The following is a 26,720-nucleotide window of genomic DNA, read 5'->3' as shown; positions in this document are numbered from 1 at the left end:
CTACCACCACTCTGCCCAACAGGGTGTCAGGTCATATCCTGACCCAGTCAGTTTAAGCCAGTGTTTCTGTATTGTTGCCCTTATCTTAATTTTCCAATTAAATTTTAATTCTGATTTGGAATCTCTCACTGGTTTGCTTTCAAACTAGTACATAAGTTTTAAAAATTATACGTAATAAGATTTTTAGGTGAAGTATCCCACTTCAAGAATTAAGGACATCAAATACTATAATAAAAAAGGCCATCCAAAAAAATCACATTTCCTGAGCTGAAGTGTAATTAGTACATTTATGTGAGGCTATACAAATCAACATGCTGTGAGTATCTCCCTCCACAAGCCCAAGCATCTTGGTGTACATATAGTACATATACACTGTATTTACACGGTACCATCTTAGTGATTTCACCCCATTGATATACGTTTTCTGGCCAACTTACCATATGCTTTTCAGATGGCATTTACATTACAGTTTATAGGGGAAATACTAATATTGGACACCTAAAATGCTTCTCAGCCATCATCTTAACACCAAATTTTAAATGATAGCAAAATTTTAATGTCATTAAAATAAGGAATTACATTTTTATTACCAGAATTCTCACTAAAATACATCATTGTCTAAGTGTCTGAACTCATAAATCAAGAGAGAAAAAATTGAGTACAATGCCTGTTCATGTCACACACTCCCCAAAGACCCTTACATAAGTTTAAATATAATTCTTCTCGGAACTACACAATACACATGTAGATGGTAGGTATGAGGGTTTCCAGTGATTGCTATAGTACATATCCAAGTCCAGAAAAGAACCACAAATTATTGTTTTTGAGGGTAACTAGCACGACAAGAAAGCAAATACTATAAACGCCTTTGAAAGTTTTCTTTGATCACACTGTTGCAGACAGTTTTAAACTCCGACAGTTTAAAGCAGTATTTATATCAGTACTGACACACTGAATAAATACCACCACAATATGCAAAATACTTGTGATTTAGCAGCATCTTTTCCATCAAAATAATCCTGGGGGTCAGATAAACACAGTCTCAAGTGTGATTTATTGTCTCAATCTGCCTGATTAGACATTAGATTTGAATTTTGCTGGGTAAGGATGATGGCAGGGCCAACTCCAGAGTAGGTGATATCACCATTATTATTTTCCAAACCTAGGTCCTGCATCAATGTTAGCTTTGCCAGGTGTTAACTGCAATGGAATTCTGGGGTAGCTGACTTAAAAAGGAGATAAAACAAACACTATTCTTCAAATTGAAAAATTTTCCCCAGGACAAGAATGAAAATAAGTCTGGACCACACCGGATTGATGAAAATTAATACCTCGTGCCCCATCTTGTAATCATTAAGATAGATTTTTATCTGCTTTCACCACTTTGAAATAACAACAGATAAAGTAAGAAAAGCTCGGGGCCAGCATCTTTTATTATTTATTATTTAAATTACCATGGAAAAGTTATCCGGAAGAAGTGTAACTTTCCAAGGAACACATTATCTTAAACAATAATGCTTCATTCTCCATCCTGCTGACAAGGTTTTCTCAAACTACAGAATTTTAAGTACTGCCTAAACTAGTATCCAACCTATTACTTTTCATTAAAAATATAATTCAAATTGTAAATGACTGCTATTCATTAAAATGTACTTTTCTTCAACTGTAAGCACATTTCTGAATGATGTCAGGTGAGGCAGTAAGGAACTGTTAACCGCTGAAGAGATATAAATAGCAAATAAAAGCACTTTAAGAGTCTTCTTCCATAGGTATATCCTCTTGTAGCTTCTGCACCATTTTGTCCTCCAGCTGTTTTGGTGTACCTTCAAAAAAAAAAAAAAAAAATCAAATTCAACATGTTTCTCTAAACCCAAATAACTTTTTTCTTGAACAATGTATGTGTCTACTCCAGATGAAACAGCCTAAATACATTGCTTGAAGAGTTGTTATGAGCAAACCCATCAAGCTCAAAGGTATTCACTGTTAACCTCCATCACCTCCTAAAACCTGTTTTAGCAGAAAAACTGATGCTGTTTATATGCAAAATCTAAAATGCAGTCAAACCTGTGTTTTCACCTGCTATGACAAACCGATACAGCTGCCAGTACCTGGCAGAACCTTGCAAAGGACTATAAAAATTCATTACTTACTACAGATCAATGGCCTTCTCACATTAGTTTTTACATGAAGATTTAAGCCCTCCTGAATGCTGTGTTGGATAGCAAAAACATTAACTCTCAATAAGACGACCAAAAGAAAAACAAAGAGAAAGAAAAATCCAAGATCTAGATTTGGTTTTGCTCTCTGCCGAGTCAGAATTGCAGAGTACCAAAAAGGCAGCTGGCGTTTGACCAACAGATGTACCACACACTACTGTGCATCATTCATTTAACACAAGCAAAGCCAAACACAGAAAGAAACACTTGAGTTTATTCTTTTGAATTCAGATCTTTTTTCTTTCCTCAAAAAAAGAAGGGGGGACAGATTAAACCAAAGTTTATATATATCCAGACAAAAATCTAAGAAAAACCACAGAACAGACTTTTAATTAATACCTAATAATGAAGGTAATTTTTATAAAACAAGAGCTAATGGAAACATTTTTAACTTGTCTTCATTACTTCGTTAAGTGTATTTTTCAAAGTAGTTTATTTGAAATGTGACTTTTCTGAAAGAACAGTATTTTCATGTAAGTTCTGTTACACTCAGTGAAGTACAAAAAAAGCTGCTCTCACAATTAACTGACAAATTCAAGCAGCAAAGTTAAACTTCTCTGTTTTATATCATTCAGTGGTAGAGCCTGTTGAGTTCAACTAACCAGTTCAAAGGGAAGACTTAGATAAATGTACTGGTTAACAAACATGCAGCTCATGGAGCACCACATCTTTAGTGCAATTTAAAACACACAAAATAAGGATGAATGCAGGACTAGATAAATTAATTGTAAGACAATTGTACAGGATTATTGATCTGTAGAATGAGTCATTCATCCTAAACTGTGTAAGCAAACCAGTAAAGCAAATTCTTACCTGCATGGGGAGCACGAAGAAGGTGGATGTTCTGTTTGACTTCTTTGATGTCTTCTGCCTTCTGCAACTCTTTGCTCTTCTTTAATCTGGGAAAGGGGAAAACTAGATTTAATTACCTTCAAAGAGGAGATGTATGCTTTCATTTTAATGCATGGTATCTCTTGCTAAAGGTATGTATAGGCTGTAAATGACTATGATTATGAGGAAACAAAGATAAAAAGTATTTGAAAACCAATTCAAGAAAATACTGGATACAAAATCACAAAAAAATGCAGCACTGTACCAACTCCTATCAGAAATTTGTTTAAACTTAATACTCTGTACAACAAACAAGTACTACATTGCAGTTATTATAATTGAGTGTCCAAAAGCTACATTTCCTTGGACAGACAGTAACGCAGAGTAGAGCCCACCAAAAGTATTTTACCCCATCCCTTGGATGACTGTGTATACACAAAGAAAATAACTCTTTAAAATTTGACCATCCCATTTCTGAAAAGATTGTCTTAACAAAGAAATAATTCTCACCTGTTCATAATAAATCTGGCTTGGCGTTTTTGCTTTATTTCCTCCACTCTCTTCATTGCATCCACTGAAATAAAGCAGAAGTTGTTTTAAATGTGTTTAAATCCCTGCAGCAGAAAATCCATGCTATTTTTGCAAAGCAGCTCTACCAGTACTCCCATAATATGTAAATACCACAGGCAACTCTCACACTATATAGAGGAAGCTATTCTTTCTTCAAAGACCAGGAAGATAAGGGAATATTCTGTGTAGCAACTATGATTACTTGTATTTTACAACTTATTTATGCTTCCACTTTTGTGCCTACACATAATTTCTATTGTTAACCATCACTGCAAAAGACTACTTGAAAACAGATGGAAGTTACCACCTTCTCCTTTGTGGCAGTTCTCCCATTTTATAGCAATTGATTCTATGAAACAAACTGAAGTGGAATTAGCACAAACATAGAAACAACCACATCAGTGTAAAAGGCTTGCACTGGGAGCCTCTTCAAAAGCTGGAAAACCACTAAGGGGTTTTGCAGACAGTAATTCAAAACAAAGGACTTCAGGTCCTCTTTTTCTAACCAGTTTCTGAAAAAAAACAATCAAATGAAACTCCACACCTGTTTACAACTCAAACCTCCTCCACACATTAAGAATTTGGACACGATTTCAGTAACTTCAAGCACAATCACTACAAGCTGTCAATACTCAACGTCATCTTTTGAAAACACATTCATGATGAGTAAAAAATCCATCTTTTGGTTTTTTCCTAAAATGACTCACCAGTCTTGTTCCACAACTCCCTCTGGTATTTCACAGGTTCATTCCTACGTTTTTCAAATTCAAATGAATTATCCTGTATCAAGAAAAAGTAAATATAGACTATCTGCAGAAGCATATTTAGATCAATACAATCTTATTATAGCACTCACTCATTTAACTTTATATTTTATGGGATTTTTTCCCCCCTTTTCAGCAGCTCTGTCCTTAGACTTGAACAATCATTAGAGATAAATATGAGAAGGAAACCGAGTGGAGTGTTTGACTTCAAAGTGTCAGGAGCCACAGGGATTTGTCTGAAAAGAACTATTTACCGCAACATGTCCCTCAGCTATTTTCTATTTAGCAAGACAAAAGGAACAGAGAAAACCCATGCAGAATAGGAAATACAGAGTAGATTAGACAAGTGGAAGGCAAAATTGAAAACCTGTAGAGTTGAAAGCATTTATTGCTGGACAACTAAGTTCTACTCAACAGCTTCTAATTTTGAAATGGTTAAAAAAAAAACCAACCCAACCACTATTTCATTTTAAGAATATTGAAACAGTATGATTTGAAATTGTGAAATATTTCAATTGATGACTCTGGCATTTGGGACAGCTGCCATCCCCCAACTATGTCCCCTCATCCCCACGAGCTGAAGATGAAAAAACAGTTTCCTGACCTCTTTCATGCCAGGCACATTTAGCTTTATATCAGCTTTATCTGAGGACTTCTCCCTGCCCAGAGGCTGGTTTTTGTTGAGGTAAAGCAGAGTTACACAGCACTAAGTTCATGTATTGGCTTTATTCTTAAAATACATTATGTGTCTCAAAATTGGAACATGCTGTCACCTATTTAGACATGTATAAAGTAATTCTAAATTCAGTTATTTTCAAAGAGGTAATTCAACATAGCCAGAAACAACTCAAAAGCAAGAAACACCATTACTGAAGATGCTAATTAACCACGGCTTTTCAGAGTCACCTCAAAAAATAAAACCACATTCTTTCCCTTGAAAGATCCACAGAAGGCACTGTGTCAAAACGCTTACTAAATTTTTAATATTCTGTAAAATATAGGTAATTAGGCCACAGTAATTCTTAAATTATTTAAGGACTGTCCCACAAAAAGTGAATGTTTAATATTTTCACCACTGAAGCAATTTTGTTTTGAAATTGCATTTGAGGTCTCACGATGTTTTTCAAACATTCCTATCTATGCAAAGACTGTTCCTACAAATTGTAAGCTTTTAAAGAGACTTCACAGATAACTATTTCAGGGGTCTACATAGAGGTACTTGCTGAGGTACCTAGTAACTCCGATTATTTGTGCAGAAATACGACTGTATGTCCAGAGAGTAGAAGATTTATTGGTAGGAAAAAATGCCTCGGAGTTGGGAGCCACCACGTGTTACCAACAGACACCGGATACACTGGCTTCCATCCCGAAGTGGGAAGATCCAGGTTTTAATCAAGCTGAATGAATAGCTCACTCACAAGAACTCTCACATTCTCTTCCACAATCCCTCTTTTCTCAAGCTCATTTCATTAAATGACAATGCTTTAAGCCACCTAGCCCAGCCTGTCTGCCATGGGAAGAGCCATTTTAGTGTGCTAATGTAAAGCATGAGCCAGTTCAGCTTCTTACCACTGTCAGTTCTTTGCCAGCTGCTTTACGGAACGCTTTAGTCCATCTCATCTTTCTGGGATTTCGCTTCTTTTTGAAGTTTCTGTGGCATTTTGATTTGCAGAATCTAAATATCTTAAATAAGAAGGGGGTGATAATAAAGAAAAATCTTAAGTCAAATCACGTTATTCATGCCCCACTGCAAGTGTGATATCAAACACTAAAGTTACTCTAGCAATACTGCTTATTAGAAATTATATTCATCTTTCAAATGCCAGTATTTTTATAGAAAATACAGCTATTAACAAAAATAATTTCAAGCACTAATATTGTTTTGTCATTATAAAGTCATTTTCACAGCTGCCAGGGATAAGCATGAGTACTTACAATTAAGCTGATTGTAAATAAAATATACCTGAGTTGTGACACTTATCATCCACAAAAATAACCATAAAAACAAACCTCTAGTATGAATAAACAATTTTCTATAGCTGCCAGCACTTTTTAGATACAGTACCATCCTGAGAACAACAAAAAATCCTCACATGTCTCATACTGAATGCAACACACACAAAAAACCATCTCTTTTCTGGGATGCAGCCTTAGGCCCCAAAGATTATCATGCAGGAGTCCTAAACACATTAGTTAAGTCCTGGACTGAATTTACTGAAAGCAGTTAAAGCATATACCAGAAAGTTTTAATTGGTCTTTTTCTTTTTTTCCCCATTTTTCTACACATTCTACAGAATGCTAGACTCTTCACTTAAGAGTGGTCAGAATTACATGTTGTTCATGAGGTTTTGAATACCCTATTTTTCTACAGCCATACTCTCCTTCCCATCTAAGTCAATTCTAAAGAAAATTAATAGAAACTTTTAATTAAGGCAATCATCTTCGAATAACTTTTTTTTTTTTTACACTTTTCTACCACGTTTTTCCACCTCAATTTAGGCACACCTGCCATTGTATTTTTGCCCTTTCATAGATTATCTGTTGACGACTAAGCTGCCACTGTGCTACCTTATCTAAAAACACATCCCTTGTGGCCTTTCGGAGCTCACAGACCCGTGTCAGTGCGCATCCACCCCCAGGCTTCCCGGAGCTGTGACTCATGCGAGCAGCACGGCCCGGCCGGGATCTGTTCTGACGTCTGGGCACGGGAAGGAAGCGATTTGCGCAAGCTGCGCTTCACCCTGGGGGCTCCAAGGCCCCGCAGCACCAATGAGGAGCACGGCAGAGGCTGGAAAACTATACACAACATTTAGAATACAAACTTGTCAGCCCGGCGCAGAGCCCAGAGTGCCATGCTCCTGCTGTTCTGACAGCCTCAGCTGGGTGAGTCACATCAGATCCCGGAGTCACAGCTTTTCCCAGAGCCCCACGAGGGACATGCCGGCCCTCCGCGCCTGCCTGCGGTGTCTGCTCAGAGCCGAGCACCCACCTGCTGCCACCTGAAAATTAAACGATGAGGATTCTGTGTTCTGCGAAATGTATTATTTCTTACTAAAAACTGAAAGCAAATAATTCAGCCCCCACTCTTGCCGACGGCCACACCAACTGCCAAATTACTGCGTCGCTCCAGGTCCTTATATTTAAATATCAGTAAGACATGAATTTCACAGATTCACAGAATAGTCAGAGTTGGAACGGACCCACAAGGATTACCGAGTCCAGCTCTTAAGTAAGTGGCCCGTGCAGGGATCGAACCCAAAATCTCGGTGTTCTCAGCACCGTGCTCTGATCAACTACACTCATTTCGGGCTCCCGTCCCCCACACCATGGACTGCAGCACGGCCCCGTGCCGACCGCCAACGGCGACCCCGGCCCCGGACAGAGGCTCCGGCTATGAGCGCTCCGCGTGGGGCGCGGCCGGTGACAGCGATCCCCGCCGCACAGGCCGGGCCGGCACAGGGAGCAGCCGTGAGCGCTGCGGGGAGAGCGGCGCCGGTGCCGGTCGGGCGGTACCTTGCAGTCGTTGCGCACAAACATGACGCCGTGTCCCGGGTAGATGGGCCCCGAGCAGAAGTAGCACTTCTCGATGCGCATGGCGGCGGCGGCGCGGGCGGAAGCGCGGCCCCGCTGACCGGAGGCGGCGGCGCGGGGCGGGCCCGGCTCCCGCAGCGCCCCCTGCCGACTCCGCCGCGCACCGCGCCCGCCCCCCACCGGCCCTGAGCGGGCCCGCACGGGTACAAGGCCCTGGTGTATGTTTGTAAAGGAAAAACTGTGTTCCAAGGGCGAGAAATTAACGAATCGGTACTAACATATGGATAGACACAGTAACCCAAGGAAAAGAAAGGGAGTTAGACATAGATTTTTAAGTCTACAGTTGATTTGCTGTAAAATTCAGGCAACAGTTTTTGTGCTGTTTTCCTATCTGTAAAATCCAAAATCTAAGCAAAATTTGAAGTCCTGTCTAAAACCAATGGCTCTGCACACCATACAGGTACCTATTACTCCTTCTGTTCCCTCTCCTAGAGTTACTTGTTTATTGTGAAAGGTCCTAAATCCTAGGCCCTGTACCTTCCTGAAGTGTTTGGAATTGGAGGTCTTCTCCATATTCAATTGTAGGATGCTGTCCCAGCTCTGAGTCTGAAATCTTCCTCACCACATAAGTCTTTACCACCACAATCCCTGCTTCTCCACTTAAAAGAAATTAACTACCTGAGTATCTGGTGAAAAATCCATGTGCTGAATTGCATGTGCCTCTAAAGCAGTTTTTGCTTTCTGGTTTCTAGAACAACAAAAGAAATGCAGTCAGCTTGGTGCTGTATTAAGAAATACTGGAGGAAGAAACTAAAACTGCTTTAGCACAGTGGAGTCACCTTATCAGCACTAAGGCTGTCTCCAATCTTTCTGAAAACCAGACCTCAGTCACATCTACTGCAGGAGATCCAGGCTGGAGCACAGGACTGTACAGGATGTGAATGACTCTCACTGCAGGCCAGGCTCTGTGGCAGTGACAGAGGATGGCAGCCCAGGTGATAACAGGAAATACTAAACACACACACAAAATCCAATTTTATGAGGGAAGCTAGGAAGACAAGTTTACAGCTAGAGGTAAAACCAAATAGTAAACAAGTTTGCTTAGGTCCAGGGCTGTTCTCCTTTTTCAGTTTGATTACTTTGAGTTTCCTGCCTATGCAATTTACTTTCCCCATGGGCTGTATTTCACTTTTCCTGGCAGAGTCCTGTATTGTGAAGTCTTTGGTGGCTTCTACAATTTAAACACTTTGAATTACAGACTGCCACCAATATGTCCAACAGACAGGATGTAAGTGCACAGTGATAATAAAAGCATTTACCATCACACTTTCACCCACATCTCCTTTTTTCACATCAAAGCACTAATCTCCTCTACAAGCCATTATGTTGTAGATTTGAAGTGCTTGTTCCTGACTAAAAGGTAATATAGATTGAAGGTTGCTGGTGACAGAATCCAGATTAATTATTAAAAAAACAGTATGTACTTCTAACTCCATTAATAGTTATTCACAGACAAAATTAGGTATCCAGATGAAAAACAGCCTCAGTGGAAGAGGAGATTTTGCAGCAAACCAAGTGGCTCATTTGTTTTTGACACAGATTACTACAGCAAGAATTGTTTCACCAAACATCTCAACTAAATACCTTAAACTCATACACGTCACAAAACAACACAGCAAAGCTCTGATCAGCAAGTATTTATGGATTTGTACAAGTTTCCTAATAGAAGTAAAAGAACTGTCATAGTCATATGAAGGAATGAACTGTCAGGAAAATGCAGTTGTAGGATCAGGTTCAGAGACATATGATCCCATTAGGTGGAAGACACTTCTGGAGGTCATCTAGAGTAAAGCACTGCTCAAAGCAGAACAAATTAATACCAGGCTCAGCACCACATCCAAGTTTAGTTTTTAGTGTCTTCAAAGATGGAGATTTCATAACCTTACTCAGCTCCTGTTCCAATTTCTTACCACTTGTATGGTGACAATCTTTTCCTACTATTTAATCTTAATTTTCCAGAGAACTTTTTCTCTCTTGCCTCTTTCCTATCCCTATGCCCTCTGAGATAGGTCTGGCTCCACCTTCTGTGTATCCTCCCATGAGAGTTCAAGATAGCAGAAAGGTCTCCCTAAGCTTAAAGCTAAGCAACCTCTGTTCTGTCTCTTCCTACCCCTTGTGCTCCAGCCCTCTGATCCTGATGGCAGCTGCTGGACTCACTCCACTGTGTCAATGTCTTTCTTCTACTGAGGTGTCCAAAACAGGACACAGAACTCTAGGCAGTCTTACAATTACTGAAGATAAGGAAAGACCAACTTTGCCAATCTGCTGCCTTCATTTTACCAGTGCAGCCCTGGATACAGCTGGCCTTCTCTGCCACAGCAGCACTTTTGGCTTCTGGTCAGCCTGCTTTGGAACAGGATGCTCATCCCCTTTTCTGAAAAATATTTTTTCAGCTAGCGCTACTACATAGGGTTATTGCAGCCCAGATGTAATACCCAGTGACACTTGACACTTGCCCTTTTTAAACTTAATGAGGTTTAGTTCAGCTCATTTTCTTGCCTGTCAAGGAACCTCTGAATAGCAGCAATGTCCTCCAGCACATTATAACCTACCTGGTAATAGACACTACTCTTGATGGAAGCAGTTAGTCTGAAAAATCAGGCTACTTACCTTTGTAGAAGCAATAAAGTTGACAAAATGTATAGTTTGATTCCCTTTGCTCTGAACATGTGACATGTCCAGATGAGCAGCGTCCTGAATGTCTTAGGAACATAGAACTGATGCCTGCATCAGTTTGGGCTTGGGCTCCTCCTGGCATCACCCAGCATTCACCAGGCCCCATCTGACTGGTTTGGTCAGTGCAAGAGAGGGTCACCAAGAAGTATCTTGGCCACAACACAGATCTCGGACACGTTTGAACAAAGAAACCTCACAACAAAAAGGGACAGTGCAGGGCACAGACTGACATGGAACTGAGACAACAGGAAATGTTGTCTCAGTTCAGTTCAGTTCAACAGTGCTGGCAAAGTTCATATCAGGAATGTTTAACTATTTTATATTATAATAAGAAATCCTGGGACAATCCATCTTAATGGAAATCCTTTCCAAAACTCTATTCAATTACAGATCAGTGTCTCCATCTGACACTGAATGGAAACAACTTTTCTTGAAATAACAGTTTCTCGTCACATAAGAATTCTTGTTTCTTTGTTTTTTAAAACCAGTACTAGTCTAGTAAGAACAGTGTAGTTTACTGTCAAGAACCATTAACTGTGATTTCTCATGAGAGTTTAAAAGGGAACAAAAGTTTTGTCACACGATAATTAAAACAGATAAATCCTATGGCACATTTCAAAGGCTGACATCAAAGCAATTTTATGCAGATCCTCTTTGTAAATAGTTACAAATAATAGGCATGACAAATATGGCAGTTTCAGTATTTTAATATTTAATATCCAATTTAAACATAAGTATTCAAAAGGAACTATTTTTACACTATTTCAGTAGTGACTTAGCTCAACAGCTGGTTGCAATAATCCTTAAAGTTTTCAGGAACTGAATGGAGCTATCAGCATGAAAACTCCCATTTTAAGTTAATGCATGACAAAGTTCCACTGCAACCCTCTGAAAAGCAAAGGGTTACATTAAAAAAAATTCAGACACTGAAGTACATTGAAATGTATTGTGTCTTACAGTACAGCTTCTTACTCTACTGGTCAGAGATGTGATGGTAACTTCAAAAGGCACTCTGAATTAAACTACAGTAAGTCCGGTCTACAAGCATTTTAGAAGTGGAGTAGAAAAAACCAACACCCCATACTCATATAAATTGCTTTTATTTCTGTCCTAGCCCCAGAGCAGTCAAATTATATTGCACTTTAAAAATATTCTGTGTAGGCTGTGATAAAAATCTAATATTTACACATGGTGTTTGTTAAAGAACAATGCATTACTGTCGTAAAATATTTTAAGAACCAAATTTTAACACTTATTCTTGGATTAATTAATATAACCAGAAGCTACATCAATATTTTTGTTCTTAGATTCTATTCTAGAAACATTTTTGGTCCTTCCTTCAAAAAATTTGTTATGCTGCAATTCATGTTCATAATTGGTATCAATACTTGCCTGAAATTGCAGTAGTTAGAATATTTAAATAAATAAATACATAATTTCTAAAGAAGCAATAGCTTTGGCGTTCTGTAAACAAGCTGCTGTGGAAGGTCTGTAACAAGACTCAATTTGGCATTTTATGACTTTAATTGGCAATACCTTACATTATACAGCCTCTGCCAGGGTAGAAAACAATTTGGTAGGCACATCTTATAAATCAGTCTGGGCAAAACCCCCAAAAATACTGATTGTTTCCTAGGTCATATGAATAAATAAAAATGGTTAGACTAGCATGATCCACTGAAACCAAAAATTACATTTATGTGATTCTTTGGGGGGGAGAGGGGGGAAGAAAAGTAACTCTATACTTTTTAAAATACAATCTAAAGGAAATGAGCAAGCCATAAATGACTATATGATAACCAAGATGTACAGGACACAAAGGTTGGCAAAACAAAATGAGCATTATAAATTCATAGAAATACTGATTGCAGGACTAGTATCTTAGCTGCATCTCACCAGAAGACAACAATCATTCATTTCTCAATCCAAATTTGAAGAAATATTCTCAATCTGTGTTTGGTAGAACAAATTCAGTGCAAAGCACCAACTCTGATGAAATTTTGCTGACATCTAGGTTGCCCTACATTCCTGTTAAAACATGAGTAGCAATATAAAAGAAACATAACAGATGCACAGTTATGCCATTTACATATAAATTTATGTATACGCATGTTCTAGAAATTCAAATGTCAGGAGGTCTCATCAGCTGCGTTGGATATATTTGATATAGTACAGTTGTAGTTTACATGTTCAATTACATGACATGCCCCAAGTGCTCTGTGTGCACACCCCTGTGCTTCTCTGGAGCTTTTTATTCTGTACTGAATAGCTTCCCTTTGGTTTTCATCACTGAAAGCTGATGGTTTAGGAGAGTAAGGAAAAGCTACCCACAGGCTTTTGTAGAAAACACAGGATGTGCTCTTTAAGATTGTTGTTAATTGGTGAAATGATTAAATATTTCTGTTTAAAACCAAGAACCAAGTTGGTAATCTTGCTGTTAGGAGACACCAAGAGCTGTCACAATAGCTAATCTAAATGCCTACTCTGTGTAGTTAACGGAGACTTCCAAGTGCAACTGAAAACCCTTCAATTCAGAAGCCTACCCTTTCTGGCTGCCCATAGAGATATGTTTCTGAATTTGGTAATGAAAATTCCTTTCCTCCCCTTTCTTCCCAAGGAGAGAATTAGAGGAACATCCAGTGCTAAACCAAATTAAACTTCTGTCCCACCACTAATAAACTGCATACCTTGCAAGCGAAGGTCAATGTTGTTTGAGAGAAGCAAATAAAAATTAGTATCAAGAATTAATATAGCTCATTAAATAACTACACAAAGTGATTCGTCCCGAAGTTAAACAGGTAAGCTGCGACTGTACTGTATCATACACATTAAACTTAATTGTAACTGGGCTAACAGCCACATTTGCCTTTTTCTTGCTCCTCATTCAGTTGTTCTGTAGAGCTGTGCCCATTGGAGCGCACCACCCCTTCAGGGATCCAGGATTTATCCACACATCGTTCCATGCGCTTCATAATGAGGTCAAGCAGAGTTTCAATGGCTTTGCTTACATTACTCCCATTTGCTGCACTGGTTTCAAAATACGGTATTCTGCAGAAGACGAAAAATATAAACTTACATCACACAGTTGTAACTCACGGGAGAAAAAAAACAATGCAGGATTACTGCCACATACTTAGAAATCACACTAAGACTGTCACTGCTACTCCAGAGAAGAGAGACACTGAGTGCTCAGTGGTCTGAAATGAAAAAGAAATTAATGAAGAGGCTGACTGAAGGCAGGGCAGAAGGGCAAGTGTTAAAGGAGTCCACAATTTACAGAGGCACTTGTCAGTATGAGTTCCCAATGTTGTGCTCCTGAGCTTTGTTTTTTTAAACTCCGTTCCATGCAAGAGATGCAGTTAGTCCAGAGCTGATGTGAATAGAAATCAGTAAGGAGAACACTTGTGCACAGAAGGACAAAGTAATTGCAAGAGAAGGAATGCTGCATTTCTTTGCAAACAAGGCAGTAAAGACTCACAGTGTGGTACTCTTATCACTACAGAAGGTGACTTTCTTCTATTGACACCACAACTCTAAACTTTCTTACATAAAAAAAGAAATCTCAGTGCTCAGATCACTTTTTCTTTGTCAAAAGTTTCTGGCACCTTGGTTGCTAAAGTACATTGTTTGTTTTCTTTATTGTTGTGGATCAGGATGTTCCACTGTGGGTCCACAGGCTGTGGCCGTCTTGGTTTTGTGCTCCCCACAGCATGATGCTACAGCTGCATTTGTGTTACTGCCCAGGAAACTGATACTGTCACTTCAGAATTTTAAGTATTTCTTACTTAACTTGCAAGACCTAATGAGTGGCCAAAAGTATCTTACTGTCTCTGTGCAGGTCTCTTGCAATCTGTTTCAAATACACCACATATCAGTACGAGTCCCTTCCACAGAAGGGGATGTTCACTATCTCACACTTCTGTTAACAGAAGACTGTTAACTGCTGCAGGATTTATCTTGCCTCCCCTCAGGAGAAAGTGACTCCTAGCAGCTATCCTGTCTCGCCTCTACAGGGCAGAGAACTTTGTAACTGCCTACAGATAGGATGTGATCCACAACCTTGACTTGTAGCTCACTATTCCTAAATTAAGTTGCATTTTCAGACACAAAGATAAATACTTCATAAATTATTTTCAGAAGTCACATGCAAAGAGATTTAAGATATGGTCACATGCCACCTGCTGCTGTTTAAAACTTATTGCTCCTTCACAAGCAGCTGGTTAAAGTACCAAATGCACTTGCTGTTGTCTGTGTGACATGGACTTCAAACAAGCATTTTCACAAGAGATGGAAAAAGTGAGAAGGTATTACTGCACCATTTCTATCTCATAGACAGATTTTTTCTGATTTGCCTCCAATGATTTTTAAAGGTCAAGGCAAGCTAATTTGTGCCTAGCAAACGTCATGACACAGCGGAAGACCTGCAGAACAAGGCAGTTTCACTGAGGAGCCAGTGTTCACACTATGCCTGTCTTGTGGGATTTACTTTGGAGTAGCTCTACTCTATCCCTCCAGACTGAAGGTGGATTACTGGTTGGAGCACATCATTTAACTTTTTAAGTTTTCAGTTGAGAAGGAATCCAGTTCATGAGCTAGAAAATTGTTCCACTACATGAATTAAAACACCACAAATGCACCAGATGAGTTCCTTCAGAAGTGCCTTTCTGATTCTCAGTGAAATGCAAATGTAATTCAAAGATGAGCACCATGAAAGAGTTAAGGGAGTATAAAAGTACAAATTAATATCTGACTGGAACAAAGATTTCACATACTTCTTTCAGAGACACATGACCTGTGCTTAACCAGGAAGGGGAAGGGCAAGGCTGCCCTGTCTTCCTACTAGTCTGGCTCAGTTTTCAGACTCGCTGGGAGCCTGTGAGAGTGCAGATGCCTCAGCACAGGTAAGAGCAAAGAAGTGACCCCATTATTCACCTGCCTCTCTAGCTAAATTCTCTCTCTTTTCCAGAATGTTTGTGAAAATTTACTCTGTTTACTGCCAAGCAAAGAAGACTAGCCAATCTCCAGTGCCAGGATTATTGCAATACTAAGTATTTACTTTTAAGCAGCGCAGAAAATATTAATCTCAGACAGAAAAAAAGATATCATACCAGCCAGTTAAGCATTCTAAAATGCTTATTCTCACAATAACCTTTCAGTATACAGAAAAAAAGCATTACAGAAGATCTCTCATTCTGCTCTAAATAGAAAGAAAGTTACTTACCCATATTTTTCTGCAAGTTCCTTAGCCTCCTCTTCCTTCACCATCCTTTGGTCTTCCAGGTCACTCTTGTTTCCACATAACACAATGTCTGGGTTTTCACAATATGCATGCATTTGTAGCTGACCTGGCAGCACCAACATAAATAGGGGTCACAACTTACTGCCACACATACAGCTCCCTAGGAACACTACCACAAACCAAGCATGTTCCCTCCTTAGCTCACAGGACTTCTGCAGTTGCACTGAGGGGCCAGAGAACAGGTGGGTTTCCACTGTCACACACCCAGTGAAAAACCCAGAGAAACAGAAGCCTAACACAGTTAGCACAGAAACTCATGTATTTGCAGCTTAAGGAGTTACACTCACTAAGCATCTACAGTGAGCTGCCAGGAAAGGATCTGCTCCCCTCTCCAGATGGATGATGCAGTTTGGGAGCACCTTTGCTGAGATATACCAGCCAAGTAACATTTGCCTTCCATTAAGTTTTGCTGACAAAGCTTCAGGTGAGTCAAAATACTTTTGCATAGGCTCCCCACACACTTAAATTACTGAACAGCACCAGAGCCAGGGATAGGATATTGTCTCAGCTTGCTTTTATATAGGTTAAGATTCAAGTTCAGTAGGCAAAGCTGAATTTCAGGTGAGCCCTAGAAGCCATCACTAGCAGCTATTACAATTATGAATACAAAACTTACATTTTTTTACTGAGAAAGCCATAAAACCCAGTATTTTAAGTTCTATTTCTCAGTGAGACTCCATATTTAGAAACATAACCCCCACTCCCCATTCCACCCACGTAAAGAAAGGAAGGAAAAAAAAAAAGCCATACTTATCCAGTTCCTGACATTCAGAAAGCTTTGCTCATTTGTCAGATCAAAGAGTAGAAGAAACCCCATGGCATCTCTGAAGAAAGCAGTTGTCAAGCTACGAAACCTAGACCAGCAAACTGAAATTAATTTGCTCGTCTGACAAGTTACTTTGAAAACATAATTGCATACAGTCACAGAAGAACTGAGGTAACTTAAGACTGAATTAACCAGAAGGAAATATTCATAGTTGTTTTGCTGAGGCGGGGACTGTGTAAGAAAAATTGCTAACATTACTGTGGCCTAATCAAGGCCTAAGGAGTCAAGGAGACTTGAGCGTGAGAGCTTTAAACAGTCTTCTACTATAAAGCACGCCTTGATCAAGATTCAGAAATTAGAACAATATTGAAATTCTAACTTAGAACAAAAATGTATCCCCTATACACATCAGTCCTTGAATTTAAAACTAAGAACCACAAGAATGCTAGTCTTTTGAGAGGCCAATAGAAAAGAATCCTTTGAGATGCTTTTACGTCTGACTGTCCCAAGGCCTCAACATATCTACAGAAACTTAAGGAGAACCTTAAAAAGAAAAGCTTTAAAAGTATCTATATGTGTTGGCTATGAAAAAAAAAAGACTAAAAAGCAAGAATTACAGTTTTTGTGTTCTACAGTTGTAAATTAGAGTTTAATGGGTATTCATATGAAACTTTCCATCACTGTTTAAGTAAGTTCACGTTGCCATCTTGAGTCATACCTTTCCTGCCCTGCAGTGTCCCAGAGCTGAAGATGGATCCTCTGTCCTCTGCCACCAACACCATCCGGCCCATTGGGTCTATACACCTGTAAAAGGTAAATTTGCAAGACTGTTACCAGTCCAGCTGCTACAGAACACAGAATAACTGACATTTAAAGTCATTAAATGCAGCAAAAGTAGCACTGCTGATACACAGATCCCAGTTACAACTCAATCCTCTGCTTTGTAAGACAAAAGTAGTATGAGATGCATTTTAATATTGCATCCAATTAAATATTTAAAAATAAGGGTAAGAGTGAAACTGCAAAACCAGTACCCAATAGACTATGGACTCCAGACAGATATTAGAGCCATGAGACAAGATTAATTTTAGTATTTTGATTTTCTGGGTTTCTTACTACCTTACATCATATTCAAAATTAAATATGAGAAAGCAACAATGCAATCTGGCAATGTATTTGTAGTACTAGCAGAACCTCATTTGCAAACAGAATATACTCAGAGATAATGACTCTGCTACTTAGCTGCCAAAATACTGCTGAAAAATTGCTGAGGGTAGATCTTATCAGATAACAGCTTATAGGCAGAAATTGGATGATAAAAATAAAAGCTGAAGAGCTTGCTCAGCATGAAAATATAAATAAGGGCATCTATTAGTCTTGGAAGGATCAGATAAAAATAGATTAATTTCTTCGTGTTAGGTCATCTTCTTTACCTTCAAGTGTCATTGTACCTAAGATTACAAGAGTTACAAACATATCTTTAGAGATCCACAAATTCAGCAAGTTTATGTATTATAAGATTCAGGCTCTGAAACCTAAACTTTATTCTGAGTTATCAACTATGTTGATCAAGTAAACCACCATGTTTACAATCCCACAAAAGGAACAATGACTTATTCAAGAGACCAGTTTGGCATTTAACTAAGATATCTAGTCCTTGAACTATTGTGGTGCATATCATGCACCAAAAACCAGTCTGCACAATGCCCATTACACCACCCAGATTTCTGGACACAAGAAATCTCCAGGCTACAATGAAAGACATTTAATACTTGCACACAGCAATAAAAAGCTTGTACCAACTCCATTTCTCAGAGCAGTAAGGACCAGCACCCAATTGGTTATCATACTCTAATGCTCAGCTTCATATCAGAAGTACATTTGCTTAATTTAATAACAATTCAGGGGTTGAAAAAAAGCAACCTTATATTTCATAATTCTTCTCTGCTAGTGGTGACTGCTTAGGAAGCCAGACCAGCTGCATGTACCATTTCATCCACATGTTTTAAAAAACTGCATCTTTGTTTAGTTGCCATTTCAGTTCATACCCAGCAAAAACATTTTACTACAGTTCAGTCCTTCCTTGTGAAAGGAGTTCAACAATAAAAGTGCCACTCCAGGTACTGTATGCACAACTCACGGAGTAGACACACTCATCAACACCTGCTGAGCAGAAAGAAGTGGTTTCTTAGAATCAGCTCTTTAACTTTTGGGGAAATGTGTCTGTAGGCAGCAATGACAAAAATAGCCATGTCAAACGAGGCCTTTCCCATCACAAAATTAAGCCCACAGTAACACTGACTGCTGGCCTACACATAGACAGACACCATTTTCAAGTAGCACACTCTTTATACGAACTCACCACTCTCTTTTCCCGAAAGTCAATGCCCACCGTTGTGATGAATTTGGAATTAAATTTGCCATCTGTATACTGGTAAAGAAGGCTGGTCTTTCCTACTCCAGAATCACCGAGTGCTAGGAATTTTATGAGGTAATCGTAGTCCCCATCAGACATAGTGAGAATTCAGGAGGCACCCTGAAAAGCAAAGCAAAGAGGAATAGTCAGTCAAGAGGTCTGCCAGGACTACTTCTGACAAATGTTTAAAATACAAATCACTACCTGAACTACATAGCAGTGAGTGGTGGGGCCAGTTCTGTGCTCCTTTACACCGACTTCACGTTAAACTCTCAATTACACAAATTACCAATAGCAAATTCAGCTGTGACTGGAAAAGGGCATCTTTAGTTTTATTACATTCCTCTTACTGGAAAGGGAAGGCAACACAATTTTAACTTTGTCAGGCAAGACTGAAAATCAAGGTCAAAGTATTCAAGATATCTGGAACATGAACTGCAGAACTGTTTTTAATCCGTATGGAAGCTTGCAAAAGCTACATAATTGTACTAGCAATGCAATACTGGCCACACATTCATTATGGCATTAGTAACATATGAAAAAACCTGATTTTTTTTCCAGACTGTCCACTATATTTAACAAAAATTACAATAATTTTCTATTAATAGCTATTTTTCAGTCTTGAAAAAGCTTTTTCTTGGTGTTGGGTTTTTTGTTTTGAGGAACAATTTTCAGTTTTTAAAGTTTTTATTGTAATGCTTGTTCACCATCCAAACTAAATCTTGATCCTGAATTGACATTAAACACACACACACATTTTTTCCATGGCTTATAGACATTTAAGAAATTTCCCTCTATTTTTTAAAACATAATCATATTCTCTATAGTCTGATCGAAGTGCAGGAACAGCTAAAATGTGTAACAAAAATCACTGGCAAATTTCACATGTACTAGAAAAGCTGATGTTAATGCACCAGCACTTTCCCATTGAGTAGCTACTGAGCCTCTCCTCCCCCAAAACAAACAGTAGAGAGCTGCCTTGTGCTGTGTTCAAAGACATGAACATGAAAAGATAAGCCTAAAATAACCACTCTAAAAGCAACAGAAAACTGGCATAAAATTGCCTCTTCTGAAGGACAGAAACAGATGCCAAAATCACAAAAAAAAAATCAGATGATGAAATAAAATTTTAAAAGAGTAAAATCTGCTGTTTCAACTGTAAGTATTTTTGGAACTACTTGTAACTTGAACTAGATAAAGTTATTAATTTCAAGTCAAACACTTCCGTAGTTTGCATCAATGGCAAAACACCAATTCATTTCTTGAATATCAACTCACAACTTGAGGTCTGGAACAAACTGTATTTCCAGTGTGTGGGCATCAATTGCCACCATTCAGCTAAAACCATAACTATCTTTAAAGCTTCACCTTTGTCCTGCTCTTGGTTACAAGTCAGAACTGTGACTAGTTGATGTGGCCATAAGTGGCTTACTAAAAAGCAGACACTGGTCAGATTTACCCCAGATATTCTCCAGCTGAAGAGTCAGTGGAAAGCAGCTGACACTTTTTTTTTCCTTTTTGAAAAGTGTTGAAATCTCCCTTTCCCAGCCAAGGCATATTTCACATTATGCCATCAATGCCAGTAAAAGCTCACAGGAAAGGGGGTTTAGGTGACAGAGTTCACACTCACTACTACACCACAGCCAGCTAATTTACTTCCTACTGTTGTGTTCTAACCAAAGTTTTGCAGGAGAGTAGAAGACTGAAAGGGAGAACCCTGCAGCAAGAGTTATCAGTGAGCTGATTACAGAATTGCACCACAACTGCAGGACTGCATCCACCACGCAGTTTTGAAGGAGCAGCATATTCAACAGGAAGCCCAAACATTGACATAAGAACATTTTCAGAAGAAACTAAGAACCCTGATCCGTTAGACACATTCACATGTATCAGCAAAAAGAATTTGGGGGGGGGGGGGAGGGGGGGTGTTTCATTTTTTAAATCCTCTCCCCTTTTGGGGAAGGAAAAAAAAGTAAAACCAGATCACCTACCTTGTAGCTCTACAAAGTCTTTCCATTGAAATGTACCAGAAGAAAGGGAAAAATATTTTAAAAAACAGAGCTGGATTTTTCTAAACACTGCATTTGATTTAGACTTCCATCTCATACATGGTGTTTCCTTTGCCCTCAGATGCTCCCCAGGGGCAAAGAGCTGTGTAAGCTCATCCTCTACTCAAGCACATGTTCTTTCAGTCCCGATATCCCAAAATTAATTGTTGCTTTAAAAGACTTAGATGTAAATCTTAGGGCCAGTATATTACACAAAGACAAGCTTGCTTCACACCTTTTACTATGCTGTCCCACCCGCACAGAGGTATTTGACTCGTCAGTTTTCTGTTGGATCGCTATAGTTGTATAGAACATACTTTTAATAACAAGTACAAATGATGGCACACCTGATCACTGCTGATTTATCATGCATCCTGTGCAAGACCACACAGAGGAAGGAAGGGCATTGCAGCTCTTCCATGGAGCTGTAGGGAACTGTAACAGTTCAGCTGCACCTTCCACTAGGCAGGGCTGCATGAAAGCTCTGGCCAAAACAGAAAAGTCAAGATTAGGCCTCGGGGAAGTAAAACCTAAAGGTATTCCTAGTGCCATGTCTGATTTGTAGAGTGTCTGTCGGGACAAAAACGCCACATCATTTGGCCCACTGAAACCTCAATTCTCCCTGTGGCTGGTAAGAAATACAATTTCCAAAGGACTGACAGAGGACGAGGAACCCTTCACAGGAAGGGCTTCTAAAAATGCCTTCCAAAGGATTTACTAGAGAAGGAAATTTTCTCCTTCGGTTTTGAAATGCACACACCTCTCACTGCACCCCATAATGTCAATCTATTATTCAAATATCTCGAGGGAGTGGTTCTTGTGAAACCCTGCACAGTTAACCTATCCTTGGAGACACGTAAAGAGCTATTTTCATAGCAGTTTCAAGCTTTGTCCTCCTCCCTGTACAAATATTTAAAAAGTGATCTCCACCCTCCACTTCTGAGATCTGCAGTCCTAGTGTCCAGACACATCCAGCTTCACATAACAGAAAAAAAAAATATATTTGTTGCAAAGTATATTCAAGCAAAAACTGCCGCTTAATTTTTAAAAATCATGGCCCTGTTACTAAAACCCCATCCCGTTTTTTCCTTCCAATTTTGCTTTTTTTTTTTAATTAGGTTTTAGAGCTTCATACTTTCCAGTCTTTCCTTCCACATTTCTATACCTTGTATATTAGGAGAGTAGGAGGTAGAAAAGGAAGATTCAGAGAAAATTAATTACACAATTAGAATTCACCAGGTCACCAAAAGTAAATTATTCCCAAATCTTGCTTCTAAGAGTAAGAACTCCTTGGTTTAAAAAAAATTCACTGATGGACGCAGTTTTGATCTCCACTTCAAGCCCTCCACAGTTTTGCCTGTTGTAAATCCCTCCTGAAATCCCATTCAGCTCTGGCTTTGCACTTTGCCTGGTATGCAGACGGACAGGAGCCATGAGCAAGTGCTGGAAAAGCTCCAGTGGCCTCTTCCACGGCTGACAGGACCCCCACAGCCATCATCTGAGCTGTGCTTGTACAGCTGCTGCTCTGAAGTCTCCACACACACACACACAGATCGTGCCTTGTCAAGAAGGGATTCTCTGCAAATCAAGTGCTCCTCTTGTTCCCTGCATTTCCTAGTCTGAGGTACTTTCACATTACAGACATCAATGTTAACAGGTTCATATTTTTGCCTCTGGGACACAAATATCACAGCACTATTGTGTGACAAAACATTCCAGACTATGGCAGATTTGCTCCTGTATAAATTAAGGAAATTGGCTTGGCATGCAGGATTTCCCCCATGTAGTATGGGAATAGGGAATATGCTTCCTGAACTGGCCCTACACAAAACATGCAAATCCTGTGCTGCTACTGATGGAGAGAAGGATAAAGGAAGAAGGCAACAGAGATGAATAAATAAAAACTCAAGCCAAAAAACCAAAAGCATTGATCTGCAAATAAAAACATGTATACATACACACAGTGTAAAATTCAGGAAATCTGAACATGCCCCTAATCAGACAGTCCTCAAGCACACCAGTTTAAAGTAAGGTATACCACTTACCCCAGACTCTGCAAAAGAAATAGCTAGGGCACACTGGAGATAGTACTTCCAGTAGGAGTACTTTTCCAGCACCACCTCCTCAGCACACAGCCAAGAGGCTTACGTGTCACCTGTTTGCAACCATATTGATGGGTGCTCAGAGATAAAGAGGTGTGCCCACATCTGTGTCTAAGGAGGGTGCTGCCTCACTGCATGGCTGGAAAGCAATTATACAGCTCACATGTCCCTTTTATTCCTAGAGGAAAACAGCATTTCAAAAGAGATTTGTGCAAGACCTACGTTGGAGCAGATCTAAAGTTGCTGCAAAATCACCCACACACCTTAAAACAATTCAATTGTTCCTAACAGGGGTTTTCATTCAAACATGCATTAATGATGGAGTATATGGATCATAGCTGTTCAGTTCCATTCATAGCTTTACATCCTTTACCTCAGGTTTGAGGAGAATACAGCAGTCTTTAATGTAAACTGTTTCCTTTCTGTTGAGGCTGCATGCTTGTGATTAGAGTTGACATGGGCATCAGGGGAAAATGAGTCCAAATCCCCCACATACAGAAAAAGAAGATACTGCAGGTCTCTCAGTGGGCAATAATGCATTTCCACAGATTTGATCATTCTGCAAGTGCACATCAGTTCACACTAAAATTTTTTTTCACCCAGGCACTACACAAATTTAAGCTTCAAGAGTGTTTTATGTGCCACTCCATCTGTTCCAGCAGAAAAACTGAGAAAGTGATCCACAGAGAAATAAGCTCAGTAATCCTGTCACACCAGCATTGCCACCACACTACAGCAAGGCAATAACCACATTCCTGCTCAGTGTGGGCAGAGCACAGTGAATGGCCTCACCCTGCTCTAAGGCTCCAGCAGCACCTGAAGGCTTGAAGAACTGGTCAATCAGACACGTGTCAGCTCTGTCCAAACAAGTGACAGAGACTTAAATAATGCTCCTGCTTAGTCAGCACTTTGTTAGAAGTGCTTTGTTAAAAGCTGCCAGATCCGTACAAATGTAACAAACATATCATTTATATTTCATAAACTCAAGTAACTGCTGCATTGGGGGAAGAGAACTAATGAATAAGCACTTCACCAAAATGTTCTGAGCTGCACTATTGTTTTTCTTAGGGAAATAGATGACCCGGCTTGCTTTAGTTTTGGCCAAAATGACACTTTCTGCGACTTCTGGGGCTTTTCTGTAGCATGAATAAGAAGAAAATACCCCTTGGTTACTTTCAATTGCTTTACCTGACATTTTACTATTATGATGTTTTTAGTTTCAGCTGCAGAGAAACTTTAAGGAATTGCAGGATCAATGTCTAAGGAGTCCCTCTTTCTTGGAAAGATCTAACTAATTTTAAGGGTGCTCAAGATATAGAAGAATCTGCAAAATTAGGTACAAAAACACAGGCTGGGAGGTTTTAGCCTCCACTGATGTCACTTTCGTTTGGCTGAAGGTGCTCTACAACCATTTTTCAGTATCGCTACAACTGCAGCATTTTGAGAGCACGAACTGATGGGCACACAAAGCACTGTGAGAATGAGCTATAATGGGAGATGCCAGGCATGAAATTATAATCCCACCCAGAAAGGGGGCACAAAAGGGAAGCAACAGGCCTGCAGATGTGGTGAGAACCTTGCACAACAGGCCAGGCAAGGGAGCAGCAGATTCTGGACTTTGTTTCCAGAAAACCAGGAGAAACTAGGAATGGAGAAGCCAGGAAATGAAACAACAGTTAGTTTTGCAACTGCTTTTGCATTTCAGCATCACCAAACCAACAAATAGGCAGCTGAATTTCAAAGGTTGGCTCAGTTACATAAATGAATGAAAGGCAGCATGGAACTGGAAAAAAATGAAGAATAAAAGCAGGAATGTTGCAGATGGTTGTCCAATAGTCCCCATACGGGAGGATTTTTGTGCAGTTTCAACTTCTGTGCAAAAAGCACAGCACCATCTCTATTCCCTCATCAGTTCCTAACATTTTCATGCTCCATGGTAAGGAAATACTGTAGATAAATAGAGATTTGCAACGCTATGTGATAAAAACAGTTGAACTCTCTCAGAGGACCTGTCACTCTCCTGGGAACAAGAGCTTTTGCCTCTCAAGTTACCTCTTTGCACTCTCATCAGAAGCTGCTTTCAAGTTAGAGCAGTGAAGTAAACATTGGTGTAAACTGAATAAACTCCAGAGTAAACTGGGGAAAATAAAGCAAGCATTTTTAATTCCTTTAAGCAGTTCCATACTACTTACTCCATCTTCAACCATTCCCCTCTTCCTCTAATAAATACATTAAGACACAGTGGCTTCCAAGTTAACTGCCATGCTTTTTCACTAACTTATACATAGGAAATGCAGAGCATCCTCCCTAACATGACAATTCTGACCACTTCGGGACCCACCTCCTTCCTCGCAGCCTAACCTTAACATCTGGAACACATCGCTGTACTGTACCTACTCTTCCCAGGATCAAGGAATTATGAATGACAGTCCTACACAGATATACACATTTTCCAACTGTTTCAGAAAAACAGGAGCCACAGGGATTTCACCCACAAAGTTGGTTATATTCACAGATGGGAAATATCCAGGAGTTTGACCACCCCCTCATTCAGCAACACTTTCAAAATTCAGAAGGGCGAGAAAAAAGAGCACACTTCTATTTCTGACCCCAGAAATAGCCACTGAAGGGTAAAGGAGAAGATAATAAGAATCACATAGGATAATAAGAATTGAGTATTTCTTTAAGGAAGGGTTTGGTTTTCCAGGAGATAAAAATCTCCAGCAGATAAGCAAACACATGAAAATGCAGAATAAGAGGAATAATTAAAAAAAAAAAAGTTAAAAATCTGAAAACTGAAAAAGGAAGCAGTTTCATATGTGCAGGTAAAATATGAACGAAATGGCATCTCAAGGAAAACAAGTGCACGTATTCATGCTAAAGAAAGTGTAAGTTATGCTCTACCTATAGGGGTGATTCAGTAGGCTGCAATACATATTAATCAGGCCAGGTTCTTTGTTTAAGCCCATTAAAGCACACACTGTAAATGGCCAGAGGAAAATACCTGCAGCTTCTTTAGAAAAAACATAACAATATGGATATAGATATATTTCTCTTTCAGAAGAGGAAGGTTCTCAGCTATCTTCTACCTTATTTCATAGGCCAGATACCTGGAACACAGAAAATAATTCTCCAAGAGGTCACACTGCCAAGCTTATGAAGGATACCAGATTATTCCTCTCTAATGCAGGATGTATCTGGCAAAATAAATTATCCTGATTAGGTCAATTAGAAGTCAATGGAAAAGGTCAGCTACCAGACACCTGAAGATACCTCCTAATCATTGTTAGATAAAAGTGCAGACCACATAAATGTGATACAGACTATAAAACTACATCTTTTATCTAACACGATGTGGGCAAGCATACAAAGGGGTGAGGCAGGAAAGAACTGCAGTACAGAATTTAATCCACCTTTTCATTATTTGAATTGGAAAATACA

The 26,720-nt window shown here is 39.4% G+C and overlaps 2 protein-coding genes across 4 annotated transcripts in view; both read right to left on the bottom strand.

Annotated features, from left to right (window-relative positions):
- Nucleotides 1–557: 557 nt before the first annotated feature.
- Nucleotides 558–8,023, bottom strand: RSL24D1 (ribosomal L24 domain containing 1). Its single transcript, XM_039557947.1, has 6 exons — nucleotides 7,895–8,023; nucleotides 5,951–6,064; nucleotides 4,325–4,397; nucleotides 3,558–3,621; nucleotides 3,030–3,115; nucleotides 558–1,823 (listed from the first exon to the last, which is right to left on the bottom strand). The coding sequence occupies exons 1-6, from the start codon at nucleotides 7,973–7,975 to the stop codon at nucleotides 1,750–1,752; spliced, it is 492 nt and encodes a 163-aa protein (XP_039413881.1). The 5' UTR covers nucleotides 7,976–8,023; the 3' UTR covers nucleotides 558–1,749.
- Nucleotides 8,024–11,339: 3,316 nt separating this feature from the next.
- RAB27A (RAB27A, member RAS oncogene family) overlaps nucleotides 11,340–26,720 on the bottom strand; it is a 31,156-nt gene continuing 15,775 nt past the window's right edge. For all 3 annotated transcript variants that reach the window (XM_010391198.3, XM_019280931.2, XM_010391197.3), the window contains 5 exons: nucleotides 19,076–19,249; nucleotides 17,432–17,517; nucleotides 16,698–16,801; nucleotides 15,870–15,993; nucleotides 11,340–13,696 (listed from right to left, as the gene is read on the bottom strand). In XM_010391198.3, coding sequence (XP_010389500.1) covers nucleotides 13,498–13,696; nucleotides 15,870–15,993; nucleotides 16,698–16,801; nucleotides 17,432–17,517; nucleotides 19,076–19,228 — 666 coding nt within the window. In that variant the 5' untranslated portion in view covers nucleotides 19,229–19,249 and the 3' untranslated portion in view covers nucleotides 11,340–13,497. The remainder of the gene's footprint in view (nucleotides 13,697–15,869; nucleotides 15,994–16,697; nucleotides 16,802–17,431; nucleotides 17,518–19,075; nucleotides 19,250–26,720) is intronic.

This window comes from Corvus cornix, chromosome 10, assembly GCF_000738735.6.
Source record: "Corvus cornix cornix isolate S_Up_H32 chromosome 10, ASM73873v5, whole genome shotgun sequence".
Classification (NCBI taxonomy): domain Eukaryota; kingdom Metazoa; phylum Chordata; class Aves; order Passeriformes; family Corvidae; genus Corvus; species Corvus cornix.
Note: the sequence above shows the minus strand (reverse complement) of the source record. Positions and strands in the feature narration are given on the sequence as shown.

Coding starts and splice junctions, on each gene's coding strand:
- RSL24D1 (XM_039557947.1), bottom strand. CDS start 7,975: ATGCGCATCGAGAAGTGCTACTTCTGCTCGGGGCCCATCTACCCGGGA. Junction 4,398..5,950: donor CTGGCAAAGAACTGACAGTG/GTAAGAAGCTGA, acceptor TTCTTGATACAG/GATAATTCATTTGAATTTGA. Junction 3,116..3,557: donor GCCAGATTTATTATGAACAG/GTGAGAATTATT, acceptor CCCCTTTCCCAG/ATTAAAGAAGAGCAAAGAGT.